An 18812-nucleotide genomic window follows, 5' to 3' on the forward strand; every position below is an offset into this window, starting at 1 on the left:
GGAGACAGGAACAGCGTGGGCAGCGAGGGCAGCATCGGCAGCATTCGCAGCGCTGGCAGCGGGCAGAGCACCGAGGGCACCAACGGGCAGAGCACCAGTATTCTCATTGAGAACGCCAAGGTAGGAGGGCAGGTGCCTGCTGCTGTGTCCAGGGAGCAGAGCAAGTCTCATGAGAGCTTTAAGGTCCAAGGGGGGGGCCTGGATCCAGCAGTATCCTAGGGCTGACTTCACCTCCCCCCCCCCCCCCAGCTCTTTCGGAACCCACCCCCAGCTCTCCCTGCTCAGGGCCTTGATGGCTTTTCTCTAGCCCCTATGGGGCTCCTGGACTTGCTCCCTGCAGCCCTGCAAGTTCATATTGACTCAGGCCCCCACTTCTGCCATATGCCCCTTCCCCCGCATTCTTTTAACCCCCCCCCTCCCTTGGAGGCCCCACCTGTTCTCAGAGCCAGCGGCTTGCTGGGAGCAGCAGCCTGGGCCCCAGGAATGTGTGTCTATTGCGCAGTGTGGTGTCTGAACGGGTAAGACCCTGGCCAGAGGCCAGTCTTGCTAAACCCACCCCGCTGGAAATGCAGCCCTGGCACAGGCTGCCCAGGGTTAGAGACCCGTCACCCTCTCTGTCCCCCACACTGGGGGCCGGGCAGGGGCAGGGACTGCTGTGCAGCACGGTGTGCATGTTACAAACCCATCTGCAGTCATGCCCAGGCTGGGGTGAAGAGCTGAGGCTCTGCCTCAGACAGGAGTAGTAGGACTGTTATCCTCTAACCAGGGAGCTCCTGTGCCCGGCTGACTGCCGAGGTTGCCAGGGCCCTGTCCCCCTGCTCCAGGATACACAGAAGTCCTGCCATGGAGGCCCTGGTGCAGGGCTCTTGCCCCAGGCTGTGCTGGGTAGTCGCATGCCTGGGCCATCCCTTCCCCTGCATGTGGGAATTGCTCCTGCAGTCCCGCCCCACCATGTCCGACCCTTCTGAGTCTCTCTTCTCTCCTATGAAGCCGCTGCCCCCTGGCGGTGAGGACCTACCACAGCAGCTCTTGGGACTGACGAGCCCGAATGGGCAGCTGAGCTCCATGACAGGTAAGGGAAGAGACAACAGGGAGAGAGAGACTGTGGCTTGTAGTGTCTCCGAGCCCGTCAGAGCTGCCCTCAGTCCCCCGGCCCTTTGAGCTCTGTGTGTACCAGCCCGGCAGGCTAACCCAGCTCCCTGTTCACAGTGCTGCCCCGGTGAGACAAAGCCCCACCACCTCCCACTGGTGCGCGGCCAGCACTGGGCACCACGGAGCGCAATGAACCTCGCTCTGGCCCTGCATTGACCTTGGAGCTTGACTGCAGCTCTTCCCTTTTACAATAGAACTGTGGAGGAGGGGGAAGGGCAGGGGCCAGGCCTGGCCTAGGGCTGAGTACAGGTGCAGGGATCAGGCTAGCTGGGCTCTATTCCCAGCCCTACCCTCATCGTGCTGCAAGACTGTCAGTCACGTCTCTATGAGCTTACCTGCCTCCAGGGGTGCCTGGACACCGCCCCCCCACTGAGGCAAGCATGGGACTGCGGTTCTCTCTCCACACTTAGCACAGCTGTCAGTTTGCATTTGGCATTGTCTGTCTTCAGGCAGGAGCTGCAGGGGGCTGGGGAGAACACAGGAGGGCTTGCGAATGCCCCTTGCTGCTGTTCTGTTGCCTGCGTCCGCTCCAGGCATGGGCCTGGGGCGAGTATTTCCCGGCTCTTCTCCCAGCCTGCTCAGGGGTGGGATCAGCTGCAAGAGTCACGCTGTGTTTTGAGATCAGACAGGCCAGTGTGCCACACTCACTCCGGGCTGCTGCCAAGCGCCCACGGTCAGAGCTGGGAGAAGGCTCCGGGTCTCTCTCATGCTTGGGAGGAGTTGGAAGCAGCAAGGGCTTTGAAGAGGGGATGTGACCTCATGCTCCAACAGCTGCAGCACATGGTGGGCAAACTGCTCTGCTGCCGGCTCCCTGGGTGGCCTGGAGCAAGGGGCTCTGAACTAATCACACGACCGGGCAAAAGCTTCCGTTCCCCCCGAGCCCAAGCTCTCTTGGCAGCACGATCCCATCCCCGGGCCCACCCAGTAACAGTCCCCCCCTTTCTCTGGTCAGGAACCCTCGGGCGCCAGAACCTAGCCAACTGCAATGCCAGCAACAGGATGTTCTCGCACCAGTACCTCCACCCTGACCAGCTCTTGGAGGGAAAGGTACCTGAGCCCAAGGGGACTTTAATGCCACAGCTGGGGGTGACCATTTTAGAGGGGGGCTCAGGCTTTGCCAATCCCTGCATCCACTCGAGCAGCTCTGTATGTACCAGCTTTGACTCATGGGGGAAGTGGGGGAAGCCGGGGCAGCCTGCCTGGTGGAAGCCAAGATGAAATGGCCACCTCCCACATGAGCACTGCCTGCCCGCCACAGGGGGAGCGTCTCTGTACAACCCAGCTGCTGCCCTCGTCCTGTAACTCCAGCCAGTTTGACAGTAGAAGGGGGGGAGTCCACGGCCCTGTCCCAAGGGGGGGTGCTGCGTTGCCTAGGGAAGCTGGGAATTTCCTGCCTCGCCCCAGCCCGTGCAGCCACCCTCAGGGGCTCTTCTGGCGGCTTCTCTCGCCAGGATGCGGAGGCCATTTACAACTGGCTGAGCGAGTTCCAGCTGGAGTTCTATGCGGCCAACTTCCTCAGTGCCGGCTACGACGTGCCCACCATCAGCCGCATGACGCCCGAGGTAAGGTCCGGCGGGCGGGAGTCACGGGGACCGCATGGCCGCAGGGAATGCAGCGGTGCTAGGGACTGAAGGCAGGCCCCGGCCCCTGCCGCTTGCCTTTCCCAGTGACCAACATCCCCCCTTAGACTCCAGCTGTCTCAGGGGCCCTGCCACAGTCTCCCTGGTATTTCTGGACCAGCCACTGCCACAGGACAAGCACTATACTCTCCGAGGCAGGCCCTCCCCGTGGTGACTCCTTGCCGACTTCTGAGCATCCCGCCGACTGAAGGCAACTGCTCTCGTTTTAGGACCTAACAGCCATTGGAGTGACTAAACCAGGGCACAGGAAGAAAATCTCCACTGAGATTGGGCAGCTCAGCATCGTGGAGTGGCTGCCCAATTACATTCCTGTGAGTATTGTGGGCACCAGTGCCGGGGGGGCCTTTGCAGGCTGTGGGGGCCCTGTGAGACTGGGCACTTCTCCCGGGGCTTGGCCTGGTTCCCGTGGCGTGCTAACCAGGCAGCAGGCTCCGCAGACTCAAGTGCAGGTTTTAACACGAGTCCACAGAGGGCCATGCAGGGAAGAGCCTGGGGTGAACGGAGGCTTCTAACCTTCCCCATGTACCAGCAGCTCGCCCTGAGCAATCTGGGACACCCCCAGCCGTGGGGAAGTGTCGCACCAGGCAGGGAAGCCGATGCCGGGCTCGCGCAGGCCGGTGTTGCAGGGCAGAGAGCAGCAGCGAGGCAGAGCCCTCCCTTGCAGGGCTGCTAATGAAATTCCCCCTGGCGCTGTGCTCTAGGCCGACCTGATGGAGTGGCTGAGCGCCATTGGGCTGCCCCAGTACCACAAGAAGCTGGTGAGCAATGGCTACGACTCCGTCAGCATCGTGATGGACCTGACGTGGGAGGACCTGCAGGAGATTGGCATCAACAAGCTGGGTGAGTAGCTGAGAGAGGCTCAGTCTCCCATCTACCTCTGCCGCCGGAGCTGGCTCAAGTCCATGGGCTGTGAGCATCCTCATGCGCTCCGTGCAAACAGTGTGCAAGGGTCCACAGCATTAAAACCACAAGTGTCCTTCCTGGGGGCCATGGAAACTGAACTCTTCCACTCCTGTGTCTCTGCAGGCCACCAGAAGAAGATCATGCTGGCTGTCAAGAAGCTGACAGACCTCCGCAAGAACCTGAACCAAGCCGACACCAACGAAGCACAACGCAAAATCCCTGGGACCTTGGACATTGTCACCATCGAGTCCCTGGAGAATGGCGAGGGCCAGTCTCCGCACACGCCCAAGATGAAAACCTTCCTGGACAGCGAGCTGAGCTACGAGCTCCAAACAGCCATGTCCAACAGCTGCCAGGAAACGCTCCCCATGAAGAGCACGCAGGGGATGTCCCGGAGTCAGGAGAGCATTGGAGTGCGCTCCAGAGGGTCAGGCCATTCTCAGGACAACGTGTTGTCCAGGACCATCCTCTCCAGCCATTCCCAGGAGAGTCTGGGCAGTGGCGACAGCAGCAGCAGCGGACACTCCTCGGCGCAGCCCCGGCAGAAGGAGAACGCTGGCATCCTGCCCGGGAGACCTCACCAAGATAATTACGGGAAGGTTATTATCCAGCTGACTGCCCAAGAGGCACTGAATGGCTACTCCAATGGGTGTGGGGGAAGCCCTCTGAAAGAGAGGAACCTCCCGGAAGGGATGGATCAGTACCAGAGGCCCGTGGCTCAGAAAGGCAGTGTTCCTCTGTTGCAGCCATCCAACTCCCTACCAGCAACAACCCCCTACACCCCACCCCAGACGCCCACTAAGAACACAGCACCCTATGTCTTCATGTATCCCCACATCTCCCTGAAATCCCCCACTGCTCCTGAGCAGCCGAAGAACCCAGCACACCTGTACCCCCAGTCCTCCTCTTCCCAGAGGAGCACCCTCCAGTCATCAGCTCAGAAAGCTTTCTCTTATCTCCATTCCCACTGCAGCGGCACGGACTCCCCATACGCATCCCCGGGCTCCTGGCACACTGGAGACCTGCAAAATGGAGACCCCTTCAAGTATAAGAAACGCTCTCACAGCCTGAATCGCTACGCCCTGTCGGACAGTGAGCACGAGAAGGAGGAGGAACCCAGCAGCACTCTGGGCTCCTACGCCACCCTCACCAGGCGCCCGGGGCGGAGCCAAGTGCCACGCACCTACCTGCAGTCAGACACCAAGGTTGTTCGCAGCCAGTCCTTCGCCATCCGGGCAAAGAGGAAAGGGCCTCCACCGCCTCCTCCCAAGCGCCTGAGCTCTGTCTCCAGTGCCCAGGCTGTGGAGGCAGAGGGTGAGCAGCAGCATCCAGACTCAGAGACCGGGCTGGCTGTTGCCCAAGAGTCAGTGGATGGGGCTCTCTCCTCTGGGTTAGGCACCAGCGATGCAGGCAGCAGCCAAACAGTGAAGAGCATAGCTGCAATGCTGGAGGTGTCCACGGCAGGTGGCAGTCCGCCAAAGCCTCTTCTGTTACAAAAGCCCCCAGCTCCCGATCACATGCTGACTTCTAGAGCAGGCTCAGATGGTCATCCCCGTGGAGCCAGGGTCTCCGAAGGCTCCTGCAGCGCGAGACCCTCAGATAACGATAGAGACGCCTTTGAGAGCAGCAGGCCCCGCCGACGCACGTTCAGTGAACCCAGTGGCACCATGACAGAGGCCTCGCAAAGCAGCCTGGAGGATGTCCAGTCCGACACAGAGGAGGAGCTAAGACCTGGCCCGGAGGACTGTGTGGTCTCCTCGTCCTCCTCTCAGAACAGCTCCAGCGAGTGCATTCCATTTGCAGAAGAAGGCAACTTAACCATCAAGCAGCGACCAAAGCCTACCGGGCAACACAAGGCAGAAGCTACCACGCTAGACTCTGAGTCCAGCTCCTTGACGGGTACCAACGTGGGGCTTCCCTGCTCCTCTGCTGGGAAGGAGCTGGGAGGAACCACAACGGAAGTGCTGGAATTCAACCTCACAGAGTCGGACACTGTGAAGCGGAGGCCCAGGTATAAAGAGAGGGAGCCACTACAGACTCTGCTGAAGGCATTCAGCTTGGCTGGCCAGAGCCAGGCTCTTGCAAGTCCACCCCAACAATATGCACAGGCCCCAGCCGTGAGCGTTGCAGGCCCAGTCCTGCAAGTCCCAGAGCCGGAGCCCGGAGGGGCTGGAGACGTTTTTGACGACGACAGCGTGGAATTCAGGATAGCTGAGATTGAGAAGAGCATCCTGTCTCTGGAGAAGGGAATCAAAAAGCCTCCACTGCCTCTGAAAACAGCCAGCCCTGGGGAGCTACACGGGGGAGCCATCCTGAGAACCTCGACTGTAGGGCCAGGTACGTGCAATAGATGGTTTGTGTTCAGAGTGAACTAACAGTTCCTCCTGGGGTGGGGGTGCCTCAGGGAGTTGGGTGGGGCAGCTGTCAGCTACACCCCTGCCTCGTGTCGCACAGGGAGTCTCAGCTGCTGCTTGGTGTGTCTGTGGCGGGACAAGAGAGGAGCTTTGTCCTAGCCAGCTGGGCTGGGTGTCTCCTGGCCCAGAGCTGATGCAGCCTACAAGGGACCACGACTGAACTAGGTTGTATCTGTTCCCTTCCAGATGCCTCAGCCAAGCACACCTCTGTGGCTTCCACGAAGTTGGTATTTTCAGGGCCAAAAACGATTTATCAGCAAGTCCTGCAGCCCTCCCGGAATACCGTCGCCCCCTGGGCAAGTGCCGAGATGGCCACTGAGGTGGCCGGATCCACTGCCTGCCCATCCAGGCTGGAGACTGGCAACAAGGCAGCCTTGAGCAGCAGGCTGCCCATTTTTATGAAGCCTCTGAATGACGCTCCGGATGCAGCCCTGGCTCAGCAGAGACTAGAACAGACCAACTCCTCCCTGGCAGCCGCACTGCAGGCTGCAGAGAAAAAAATAACAGCCGAGGAGGCGGAGAGGTGAGGGAACAGCCCTGGGGGTGAGGGCTCCCAGACTGGGGGATGGTGGCACCATGGCCTGGTGCCTCCAGGGTGCCCTAAGAGCGGGGGGGAGGGAGGGGAAGTTATTCCTTAGCCATTTATTCTCCAGCGTGCCTAGAACCACGTGGGTCAGTTCTTTAAGATTCCTCCATTGTGTGGTGGGGCCCACGTGTGCCAGCCCCATTCCTAAGCTGAGCCCAGGGCCCCACGTGCACCTTGGTTTGGGGGAGGCAGTGGAGTGCCCGACATTGTTGGCTTCACAGGGCGCCGAGGCCTTTGCTCATCACATGACCATACCCAACCTGCCTTTTCGTTCTTTCCCCCTCAGTCACTTGGCTAAGAACATCCTGGAAGACATCAGCAACATGTTTGATGACCTGGCTGACCAGCTGGATGCCATGCTGGACTGAGATTTGAGCCCCAGTTGCTGTGCTAATGCGAGAAGGAGGATGGCCCCTTTACTCTGCCCAGGGGTCACTACAGCTACTCTCATCCTTCTCCCTCCTGCACTTTATGGCTTGGAGCATGCACCTCCCTCACCTCTCCTGGGCCATCCCAATGGACTGGAGACCCAGCCGCCTGGTCTCAGCCCCAGTGGCATTTCCTATACGACTCTTTGGAGCTGCAAGAGATGAGCACAAGGAAGAGGCAGCTGCACCTTTCCACCCTAATGATTGGTCCTGATGCTGCTGGAGTTTGAGTGAGTGCAGTAGTTCACACGCCTGGGAGTCCAGCCACCCCCACGAATTGAGCTCAGCTGATAGCTGCCAAGAGCTCCTCTTCCTCCAACCCCCACACAAAGTTTCCTCAAGGGACTTTTGCTCACTAGCCTCAGGGCGAAGTCCTGCAGCTTATTATTTAAACCCTGCCAACGTGTTGGGGGAGAGGACCTCCTTGGGCAGGCACAGCAGAGCCAAGCACTTAGGCCCTGCCGGGACTGCACATTATCAAGCCACCAAAATAAGACGGGACTTGTTGCAGCTTGGCAGCTCTCAGGGTGAGAAGAAACCTTCCTGCTTTATTTGATGCTTCTTAAGCATGTCAGTGGAAGGCAGCGTGTAATCCAAGTGGATTTAAATCCCCACAGCCGGGCCCTCAGAGCTGGCACAGTCTCTACCCCATAAAGGAGCAAACAGGCTCAGTACTTCACAACAGTTGTGTCAGGAATTACAATCTCTCCAGACTTCCTGCCTGGATTCATTCTTAGGTGGCATGGCCAAGACTGGGAAGAGCATGTACTGGAATAGTCAAGGACAGTCTGGCTGGAGCATGTTGCGACTGCTGAGGGCGCCCTCTGCTGGCTCTGACTGTAGGCGATCCCTGTCAGCACCCTTTGCCTGCTTCGATACTGCAAAGCCAGCCATTTGGGCAGGAACAGGTTGTCATTTTGTGGCAAACACACACATTCTCTTCTTTCCACGCGCCCGCTCAAGCCCAACTCCAAGCAGGGAGATAGACCCGGAATAAGCCTCCGAGCTGAGTTGGACGCAAAGCTAGCAGCACTGGGGGGACATGTTTCTTACCCCCACTAAACACTGAGCAGCTTCTAGAAGAATGGGGCTAGAAACGACTTCACTGCACTATGTTAGTTTTAGCACCCCAACAGCTACTGTCAATTGAAGAGCTGAAGCAAAGGAACAGGAGCCTTGATTTTTTCATTCTTAGCCGCAGTTATATCTGGATTGCTTTAACAACTTCTTCTTGAAGGACCCGTATGGGGTTACCTGAAATGCCAAACGAGTGAATGCACCAGAGCAAGAAAAAGGGAAAATTACACATTTCACACTAAACTGCACATTTGTTGCAAAAACCACCAAGCAAATTTACCTTTATAAAATTAAAGCTAAATGATGAAGGTGACTGAAGAAGCAGCTGCCTTCCCCATCCACAGAGAAATTTGCACCTCACCTTACTTTGGTATTAGACAGTTTACAGCTTCAACTCTCCCTGCACTGGAAAGAGAGCAGCTCTGTGTAAAATCCACTCACCCCAGACCACTTATTTCTCAGTGACTTACTCATTTGTGTGGTAACCATTTGTACCATGATCTCTACTGGCCAGAGATGGAACTCATGCTATCTTGACTTCTGTGTAAAAACAAAACTTGTCAGTCAGCAAGGTCTGGCGGTAGTTTTGATGCTAACCCACCTTGACCCCAGCTAGTCAAATCTCTTTGTATTTTATACATAGTGTTGCCTGAAAAATCTCCATGTGTGAAATGGCAAGTGCTACAAAATGAACTTTTTAAAATAGCTGCAGCCAGTGGCACTTTACAAAAAGGTTTAAAAAGAAACCTTTTTACCAAGGGGTTTTCATGTCCAATGAGTTGATATGGGACTAGTCCAACTTTTTCAATGTTGATAAACTGTAAATGTTTTTTTTAAAGACAAAATGTATATATTTTAAATGTGATTATATATTTACTAACCAGATTCCAAAGTGGTGGTATCTAGGGACAGGGATAAAAGACACTGGGGTAGAGCCACATGACTGAGCCACCACATGGGGCAGCAGAGTGCTGTTCTTACTGTCAATAACAGAATTACATATTTGTTTTTCTCTCAGAGGAATGCTTATTTTTAAAATTCTAGATCTTTATTTTAAAGATATTGTATGCTGTGTAAATTATATGCGGGCATGACCGTGTCTAACCAACCCGTGTTCTTCATAGGCAGGGGGAAAAATAGTCCACGTAAGCACCAGACTGACAGATTTTAAACCATCTGGACCATTTGTGTTAATCATGCAGTTTGTTTTCCACTAACATCAATTAAGACTTAATTCTATTAAACAGTGGGGCTTTTTCCCCTTTGACAGTTCTGCCTTATTGACTCAGTTGTGTCGATACTGTCCCCTTGCGCGCTCTGCTCGTGTCTCCAGGGACAAAAACTTGGCCTTCCATGTTAGCAGTGTGGAGTGGTGAAAAGGAAAGGATTGATGGCTAGAACACTGGGCTGCAAGCCAGAACTCCGGGCTTCCGTTCCCCCATCTAATGCTGACTTATGCAACAGTAAAACAAGTCTCATCTTCTCTAGACCCTCTAGTCACATTTTCTCAAGAAAATGCTTCCTCCCTAACTAAGCCCAACCCTGCTTGGTCCTTCCTAATCTATTTTTCTCCACTCTCAGTGCCCACTTGACTCCGCTCCAGCCGGTTCGTCACCATCTGCTACTTGGCTCCAACACCACTGAAGCACCTCTCACCCAGGACCAACATATTTCAGGCATTACCAAAGTCTTGCAAGGGCTGATTGCCCATCTCTCCCACACATGGCTCTAGTTCCTTACTAGAGTAGCTGATTACTGCAGCTGTAGTTGGGACAGGGCCTAGCACTTCTCATGCCACTGGCTCACAGCGCAAAGAGAGGATTATTCTGCAGAACAGAGGCCCACTACTGCCTCCCTCAACAGATGAATCAGTTTCTCAGAGGGGACGGTGCCCAGCCCAGCCTCCCCCCCTTCCAGCATGAAAGTTCTCACTAGTGTCCCGAGCCAACTGAAAATAAGCTCCCTCCCCTTCATACACAGTATCAAAGACAATCATTTATTGCCATTCATACATTGGGGGCTTGTGGTTTTTTTTTTTACACAATTTACAAGTTTTAATACAAATCAAAATTTTTTTTACATACATCCAAAAAGTTTTAATTTTCAATATAAAATATACACCATTTAAAAACATTTCGGTGTAGGAAATTCATTTCCAAAGCCGTGCACTCATGCCTTTCTGAAACCCTGGCTTGCTAAGGGGGGAGAAGGTGTGAGGTGACCAGGCCTATGCAGAAAGATGACTACCAAGAAGGCTCAATTCTTCTAATATTCTGGCTCCTGGGGAAGGGGAGAGTGCCAAGAGAGCTATTTTCAAAGTGATTACCACAGAAAAGGAAATCTACAGGACACGCCCCCTTGAGGGTCTAGAAAACGGACAGGCCAGTTCTGAACTTTGGCAGCTGCTGCCTGTAAAATCATGCTATGAAACAAGCTAAGTGCTCAGATCCTTGAAAACAGACCTCTGCGGCTTTAAGGGGGGCTCTGGGAGAATAACATGTTTGCATCTGACTCTTGTTCAAATCAGCTCAGCTTGCAAGGAAAGGGAGATTTTTTTTCCTACTTGCCAACTCTGCAAATTCACATTGAGCTCTGAAAACCAAGCTGGGTTCTTGCTGTCTCAGGCATCACCAATTTTGCAACTGGAATTTAGTTAAACGTGTGCCCTGGGGCCAGCTCCAACTCACTCTCCTGGAGCTCTCTCAGCCCTGCAGGCCTAAAAGGAGTAAAAAACAGTAGAAGGCTTAGTCTGGTTTGGGAAGTGAGCACACATGACTGGCTACATGCAGACAGACAGCTACAGAGAATGAAGGGGCTGGTTTTACCTGGTTACACTTCAGGCTGGAACCACAGAAAACTCTGCTTTACCTAATGGCCATGGATCAGAGTTCTCCGCTGCCTAGCGTGGTTATCCCATGCAAGCCTGACAGCGTTGCAGACGTGAGGGCTTTAATCGTGGCTGCACTCTGTGCTTGGGGATGCAGACTAATCTTTTCAAAGTCCTCGTTAGTTCCCTTCGGTTGCCCCCTTTGGGCCTTGACTACATTGGGAAACCAGAACAACTAGAAAGTTAACATGATACTAGGCATGATTTTGCCCTTAACCTGGACAAATACAGTTGTGTTCAAACATGGTGAACTCCAGGATTCTCCCAGAATCAGCCAACACATTTTAAAACATTCTTTGTTCCTGTCTGTACCAGATGCCAAGTCCTGTTTAGCATCATACTTACCAATGCATATGTCTAACATGGTGCAATTCCCCAGTGTAGTGAAGGCATGGGCTAGACTGCACTGGAAAGGCAGAGTCTCCTTCACTTACTATATTTGACCAAGTTCATGCTAGCAGTGACAGACTGCTAAGGACCAGAGCAGAACTGCCCACTAACCCCATCCCCTCATTCACAAAACCACACCCCAGCTATTCCAGTGTATTTATTCACACAGTGGTGCCTGCATGTGCAAACACCCCTTCTCTCACCTCCACCCCCTATTTGGGACAGTGGGGCTGTTTACTTCGCATTGGATATTGTGGATCATCCATGGTTTTATTATTGCTCTCATTGAAACACAAGGCTGACAAAGTGGAGCACCAGGGAACTGGCTTGGGATCCTCCACCCTTCCCCATCTGTCAGGAAATGATCAACAGCTACTCCTCTCTGCTCCAGGCCCAAGGTGACATCTGTGTTTTGTGACGTTACTATGGGAGCACAGATGGAGCCAGGATTTGCCTGACTTGGTCTGGCCTCCAAGTCTGGGAAGGAGTAAATTCCATCACTGGCTCAGTGTCAGCAGCGGGAGTGGTCTGTTAAACAGACTCACACATTCCAGTCTGCAGCCAGAGCTGGCACCAGCTCTGTGCAAAGGTGCAAAGGGGCTTCTGCCACCCCAGGCTTCTCTACTCTGGGGCTTTTTTACCCCCGCTGTAGCCTGCATCCATGCTAACATGCTGTGGCAGGGGATAGATAAGCCCCCTCATGAAACTGTTTCCTAGTTCAGGGGGCTTCCCTGGCAGTAGGTGAGGGGTTGGGGACGCAGCATGGCAGAGCTACTCACTAACGAACCAACTTTCCTATAATCAGAAGCCATGAGGACCTGGTGCTCGGAAGAGGATATTCTGAAACACACACAAAAGGACATGATCCCACAGCACCGCATCAGGAAGGCAGCCGTTTCCCAACCTGCTTGTCAGTCACAATCGCAAGCAGCAGGGAAATCCTGTTGCTGGACCTGCCTGTCAACATCACACCTGCTTCCAGGAAAGGCTGGGGCCCCTGAAATCGAAGGCAACTGCAGACACCTTTCCTGGGGCAGACAGCTTCGCTTAGCCAGATGCAAACACCCCCATCCTCTCCCAGCCCTTGGTCTCAGACAGGGTAATCTGCAAGTCTCAGTGAAAGAGACCAGAAATCCACCAACACGAGGGAGACAACTGTAAAGCAGCCTTGTCTGGGGCTAGCGTTAAGGGAGTCTCCCCGCAACATGCGGAAGCTGGCCAGGCTGAGAAAATTAAGCTGGCGCGCTTTGGCTGTATCCCCAAAGGGCACTCCCTCTCCACCTGAAACAAGCAGGGCCAGGACCCTATTGCGGGATTCAAACAAACTCTGCTTAAAGACCTGCCTCCATCCCCACTTCCACATGTTTGGGACCCCAGGAGCCCGCAACTGGACCATGCCTCTCTCCAGGTGCCATCCACTAGAGGGCAGGCCTGACACTGCAGACAGAGAAGAGGAGGCTTCTATGTGCACCCAGTGTGGGGCTGGGGAGCTTGAGCAGAACCCGCGTTGGAGAAAGGCTGCTTCTGATCAGCAGCGCTCACAGAGCTGCAGGAGACAAGAGGCTCTGCCCCAGGGGAGCGCAGAGAAGGGCAGCCAAGATGGGAGCTGGGGAGTCCCACGAAATCAAATCCTTTAAGAAAAAGGGCAAACTAGCAGGAGGGTTGTGGCTGGGGATCTCCTACGCCAGCAGCCCTGGATTCCCCCCCCATCATCCTCTCGCCTCTCCCCACAGGCCTGGCAGCCCCGCCGGGGGCCCTGATCTGCACGGTCCCAGCTCATCCTGGAGAAGAATCCGCAAGGGGAAATTGCTTCATTTCAAGGTCGTCATGGTACTAAAAATAAATAACTAAAAAGGAACAGCAGCCTGCAGGGCAGCCAGAGCGCCCGCTCCCCTGGAGCACAGCAAGGGGCCTCAGACCTGCTCCCGGGCACAGCTCCGGCAGTGGCTTCTCTTGGTTCCGTTGCTGCTTGGCTAGGAGCCCTGCTGGGTCCAGGTGCGGAAGGGAAGCCTTCCAAAGCCTCCAGCGCCATCACTCCCGCCGCACGGGTCAAGACTGCAGGGCTGGGAGCGTACGCCCCTCGCCCCACGCGGCATCTCCACAGGACTGCTGCTGGCGGGGCTCAGAACGGAGAATTCATCCCCAGTTTGGTTTCGAACTGCAGCTTCTGCCTCTTTTGGTAACGGACCCGCACTCTGGAGAGGGCAGAAAGGAGAGCAGCACATTAGGGCAGAGGGGCAGCTCACTGAGCAACTCTCCCCAGAGAACAGGGGCACCTGACTGTCCAGAGCCCAGGCAGCGAGCACTCCGCAGCCAGCCGGCCACACGCACTGAGGGGGAGCAGGCACGCCGCTTACAAACGGACATTACAACACAGTCCACGTTATTCTCCCTGCTGTCTCTTACGCATCAGCTCAGCCCAAGAACCAGCCAGGAGCTGGGCCCAGAGCTATCCTGTCCATAGGACCATACAGGGTGGCTGCCCCAGGCTCTGCACTTTGTGGGGCCCTGGGGAAGCTGCTCCAACCATTCTATGGACAGGCGGGACCCAGGGGATTACAGGGCTCTGGCTTGGGGTGGCAGCAGGGGACACCTCCCCTCCCCCACTCGAGCCCAAGTGATCCAGCAGCCTACTTCACCGTGCTGCACTATCCCGGCCCACTGCACCCCACTTCCCCACGGCAGCGGGAAGCAGAGTGCCCTGACCCCAGAGCACTGTGCTTCCCACCACTGCGGGGAACCAGAGGGTGGCGAGGCAGAGCAGGCTGTCGGGTTGCTCCAGCCCCCGTGGTGAGTGAGCAACCCATGCTGCTGTCCCACGCCAGGCCCCTGGTAATCCCCCCGCTTCCATTGCTCGGAGGAGAGGCAAGGGGACGGAGTGGGGGCGGGTCCTGGGCAGTGCGGGGCGGGTCCTGGGCTCCTGTAGGGACAGCCCTGGCTGGGCCAGGTTGCCAGGCTCCCCTCTCACCACCATCCCTTACCGGATCTCGTGGAGTTTGACGATCTCGTTGACAATCACCACGAGGATGAGAGAGTGGAAACCCAAGAGCCACGAGACCAGGGAGATGTGAACATCGTGAAAGGTTAACGGAGAGGCGACGTTTGTCCACAGCTTCAGATCCAGAGCCGTCTGCATCACCTGTCCCAGCAACCTAATTCAATGAATGGAGACAGCAAGGCTCAGACATGCTCACACACCTCCTGGGACCAGCGATGCAGGGCTCAGGCCCAACTATGCCTGCTCCTGCCACAAGGCACATATCTTCCTACTGACAGGCTCAAAGTAGCCCCAGTGTCCTGCATCCCCCACTGCAGAACATGTTTCCCAAAGTGCTCACTGATCTCATAGGAATCTTTGTGCAGAGTTGGGATAAGTGTCTGGAGCTGGCAGGAGCCTGCTGAGCCAAAGACAGGCCCTGCCCCCCCTGCCGTCTGTAATGGCAGCCTCTGCCCCTCCCTGTGCTAGTCAGCACTGGATGATACTCACACGACACCCACAGTCAGCGTCCACCATCTGTTAGTGAAGGGGCTTTTTTTCCACAGCGGTTTGGTGCGATGGACGTGGGTGATGGATATAAAGACTGAGGAGAGAGACGGACGTGATTTTAGTTATTTCCGCAGAGGGACGAGAGCCTCTAGCCTGAACGGATGCCACTGCACCCTGCCTTCCATGCAAGGATCAGGAGGCGCTTCCCAAACAGCCTCACCTCAGTGAGAAGTAGGCAAGAGTTACCCACGTTTTGCTGGTGGAGAAACTGAGGCACAGACCTGCCCAAGGTCCCTCAGTGCAAAGCCAGACTTAGTGGCAAGTTCTTCCAACTATCTGGGCTCTAACCACAGGACGACACTGCCCTGCTACGGTGCAGGAACCAGAGTGGGCCCTGAAAGCTCATGGATCAGCACTGAAAAGCAACAGGGACTTACCAGTGTGCAAAACAATCAGACCAGCTGTGAGCTTCTGTGCTAAGAGGAGAGCATTGGAAAACTTTCCAAACCAGTCAGGGGCACCGTCAGCGTCACTGGGAAATTAAATGGGTCACTGAGTCATTGCTTCAGACACAACTCGAAGATATGGGTGTGCTTAACGATTCAGGCTGGCTCAAGTACAGTTACAGGGACAGGCGCCTCCTCCTGGACTAAGGATGTAAAATCCTGTTGAACTGTTTAATTAAAGGGAGGCTGGTGGGGGAGGGGGCAGCCAGGGGCTGCTCTGCCTGGGCAGGGAGCTGCGCCAGCTCCCACTGGTTAACCAGAACCGTGAGCCTCACCCATTAAGAGCGAGGCTTTCTAGTTAACTAGTTAATCATTCACATCCCTGTCCTGGACAGAGGGAAGGGACAGCCTCTTCCTGATGGAGGACATGGGGAGCACTGGGGGCAGGAGATCCAGCCTCCATTCCATGCAGGGAGCGGGAGGCCTAGGTATCAGAAGGAGGAAGCCCAGGACCACCCCGCACCAGTAGGATTTCGATAGCCTCAGTGTACATCAGGCCACACAGCGGGCAGGGCTTGTCCCAGAAAGTATCACAGTCCAGACTCCAGTGAGAAGGGCACAGAACAGTGTCTGACCATTACAGCCAGAACCTGGTGGGGCATGGGGTTTATTTGGGGGAAGGAAGTTTGACATACACTACCTGGGAGGCTGCTCCAGCAAAGTGAGCCCTTGAGAAAAAGAAGAGAAGGGAAGCAGGCCAAAGAAAACTGGTGCTGGGGCACAGGGAGCACAAGGAGCTGGAGGAGGGCAGGGGACAGCAGGGCGAGGTGCATGTTGTGGCAGGATCTGTTCCTCACCTGTGCACCATGATGGAGGAGCAAGAGGTGAGGTTGAGGCTGGTGGCGTTCATCCCTTTGCAAGACTCGTGCAGTGTGAACCCAAAGCAGACGAGGCAGGAGCAGATGGTCAGGCTGAATTTCAGCAGGAAGCAGAGCAGGAAGTAATGCTGAGTCTGCAAACGGGGCAGCACAAGGCAGTCACTCAGGAGACTAGCCCAGAATCAGAGGCATTTACTCCATTTCAGCCTCTCCTCTTAGAATCATAGAATCATAGAATAATAGGACTGGAAGGGACCTCGAGAGGTCATCGAGTCCAGCCCCCCGCCCTCAAGGCAGGACCAAGCTCCATCTACACCATCCCTGACAGATGTCTATCTAACCTGTTCTTAAATATCTCCAGAGAGGGAGACTCCACCACCTCCCTTGGCAATTTATTCCAATATTTGACCACCCTGACAGTTAGGAATTTTTCCTCTTGGCTTTTGTCCATCTCCTCTGCTCCTGGGACACTACAATAGATTCATCAGCTTGAACAGCAGCAAGGGCCTCCTTGCCCCCGCCTCAACGATAGCCCAAAGTGGCTGCATTGCCAGGACCTGGCCAAGCCACTGGCAGCCCCAAAAAGGACACAGGCTGCTAGGGCTTCCCTTCCTCCTGTCACCCTCACAGGATGGCGAGGCCGTGAGCCAAGTCAGCAGGATGGAACTTGCAAGGGGGCAGCAGGAAAGCACGTCCTCAGCACAGAGCCTCAGCACAGACTGCTCCCCAACCCTGGATAACCTCTGAGCTCGGGTGGGACGTGAAGGCTGTTCCCACCCAGCACGCTTCCTACCTTTTTAGGAATGGAGGTTAAATTTTTCCCGGTTGCCATGGACATGATGGAGCTGTGGGGGGGCTTCCCCAGGAGAGAGACACTGGGGAAAGAGAGAGAGGTTAGTCCCAATGGGGTCCCCTTGAAGTAGAGGAGGAGCAAATCTCACCACCTCTAGCATTAGCATGGAAAGCCTTGGCCAGGCTGCTAAACTAAGTGCTCTGACAAGATATGTCTATTTTCTTAACTCTACGCCTGAAGACATTCAGGAAGTGGAAGATTCAAAGGGCCAGGGGTCAGCTAACCTCCAGGTGAGCAAATGGGACACAGGGTCAGATCGGGATCTCAACCTGCAGCCCCTCTGGCTCTGCCTGATGAGGAGTGCTCTCCACACACAGTGCCAGCTCCAACCTTCCCAGCCACCAGGGAAGCTGGAAGGAGGTAGAAAGAGACAAAATCTCCTTGCCCTCTACCAGCAAGGAGGGGAACTTGGAGGAATAAAGAACACGCCTCCTAGCTCACAGGAGCAAGAGAAGAAAGGAGAATCACCCCCCACCCCTCTGCAGTAACAAGGAGTGAGGAGCAGAGAGAGGACCTATGTAAAGGGTGGAAGTTGGAAATGAAACAGGCTCCCCTTAGGTTATCCAGTCCCCTCCCTTGCCAGAGCAGCATCGCCCCTGCAGAGGTGCTGTGCACCAGACACACCAGGATTTCCTGACCTCACACTATCATAGCCATAGTGTGACTTCATGTCCTGATGACACTGACGCTAAACCTCCCAGCATAGCACCAGGACAGCTCTCCAGAACCTTACGGCTCCTTCAGCTCCAGGAGATGCACACCACTGCTCCCTGCATGTAGCCACACTCCAAAGAAAGGCATGTCCTTACATTAGCCACCATGTCATCATACGGACAGGGGAAATCCTGAGACAGACAAGGCCATTGGCAATTTTCACATATTATAGTAGGTGGAGGTGAGCATCCTGGGAAACGTCTTACAAGGGCTCCCTAACAAAGGGCAGGGCTCATGAAGCCAAGCCACACACAAGCATTAACAACCCCACAACATTTCCAAAGACCCTTTCAGCCAAGGAGCTCACAGGCCTTCAGGGACATTAGCTAATTCTCACAATACCCCCGAGAGGCATTGGCAGATATTAGCTCCAAATGGCAAAGCCACAGCAAAGGGAAACACACCCAGGGAGATGCCCTCAACTCACTCACCTTAGCAGCGGGTAACAGAAACAGGAGAGCCATAAGATGTCTGTGGTGCTCAGAATGGGTGGCAGCTGCACCAGGCAGGAGAGGAACTGAACAAAGAAAACCCCAAAGGGAAAGGCAAGATCAGCAACAGGACTGGGAGAGCAAACGCACCCGCACCTGCTTCTTCCCATGCCCCACCCTGGACACTAGAGAACCTGGGGATTGCCTTGGGAAGTGCTGCAAAGCCCTGCCTGCTGCTCTGGACTGTGCGGAGGCAGAGGCTGGAGTCAGACTTCCAGGGCTGGCCTTACCATGTGGCGAATTGAGGCGGCTGCCTCAGGTGCCAGACTGTGTGGGGGGGGGGGGGGGGGGGGCGCCTCCAGGACCCAGAGTGTAGAAAATTGTGTCTGCTGCTGGTGCACCCAAACACTCTCCCAGACCCTGCACCCCATTTCCCTTCCCTGGGTTACCACCCAAACCCCCCCCCCCTCTCCCTTTCTCCCAGGTCACAATTCCCTCCCAGACTTTGCACCCCCTGCTAGAGCCC

At 55.3% G+C, this 18812-nt stretch overlaps 2 protein-coding genes across 10 annotated transcripts in view; one reads left to right on the forward strand and one right to left on the reverse strand.

The window, feature by feature from the left end:
• The window catches only part of CASKIN2 (CASK interacting protein 2), a 141851-nt gene extending 132379 nt beyond the window's left edge, over positions 1 to 9472 (forward strand). For all 7 annotated transcript variants that reach the window (XM_075903680.1, XM_075903679.1, XM_075903681.1 and 4 more), the window contains 9 exons: positions 2 to 120; positions 991 to 1072; positions 2105 to 2199; positions 2604 to 2714; positions 3002 to 3103; positions 3494 to 3632; positions 3819 to 6032; positions 6296 to 6632; positions 6982 to 9472. In XM_075903680.1, the coding sequence (XP_075759795.1) occupies positions 2 to 120; positions 991 to 1072; positions 2105 to 2199; positions 2604 to 2714; positions 3002 to 3103; positions 3494 to 3632; positions 3819 to 6032; positions 6296 to 6632; positions 6982 to 7063 (3281 nt within the window). In that variant the 3' untranslated portion in view covers positions 7064 to 9472. The remainder of the gene's footprint in view (position 1; positions 121 to 990; positions 1073 to 2104; positions 2200 to 2603; positions 2715 to 3001; positions 3104 to 3493; positions 3633 to 3818; positions 6033 to 6295; positions 6633 to 6981) is intronic.
• TMEM94 (transmembrane protein 94) overlaps positions 8944 to 18812 on the reverse strand; it is a 122093-nt gene continuing 112224 nt past the window's right edge. For all 3 annotated transcript variants that reach the window (XM_075903686.1, XM_075903687.1, XM_075903685.1), the window contains 7 exons: positions 18287 to 18372; positions 17082 to 17163; positions 16268 to 16422; positions 15402 to 15496; positions 14965 to 15058; positions 14459 to 14629; positions 8944 to 13672 (listed from right to left, as the gene is read on the reverse strand). In XM_075903686.1, coding sequence (XP_075759801.1) covers positions 13600 to 13672; positions 14459 to 14629; positions 14965 to 15058; positions 15402 to 15496; positions 16268 to 16422; positions 17082 to 17163; positions 18287 to 18372 — 756 coding nt within the window. In that variant the 3' untranslated portion in view covers positions 8944 to 13599. The remainder of the gene's footprint in view (positions 13673 to 14458; positions 14630 to 14964; positions 15059 to 15401; positions 15497 to 16267; positions 16423 to 17081; positions 17164 to 18286; positions 18373 to 18812) is intronic.

Source organism: Pelodiscus sinensis, chromosome 20 (genome assembly GCF_049634645.1).
Source record: "Pelodiscus sinensis isolate JC-2024 chromosome 20, ASM4963464v1, whole genome shotgun sequence".
NCBI classification, from domain to species: Eukaryota; Metazoa; Chordata; order Testudines; family Trionychidae; genus Pelodiscus; species Pelodiscus sinensis.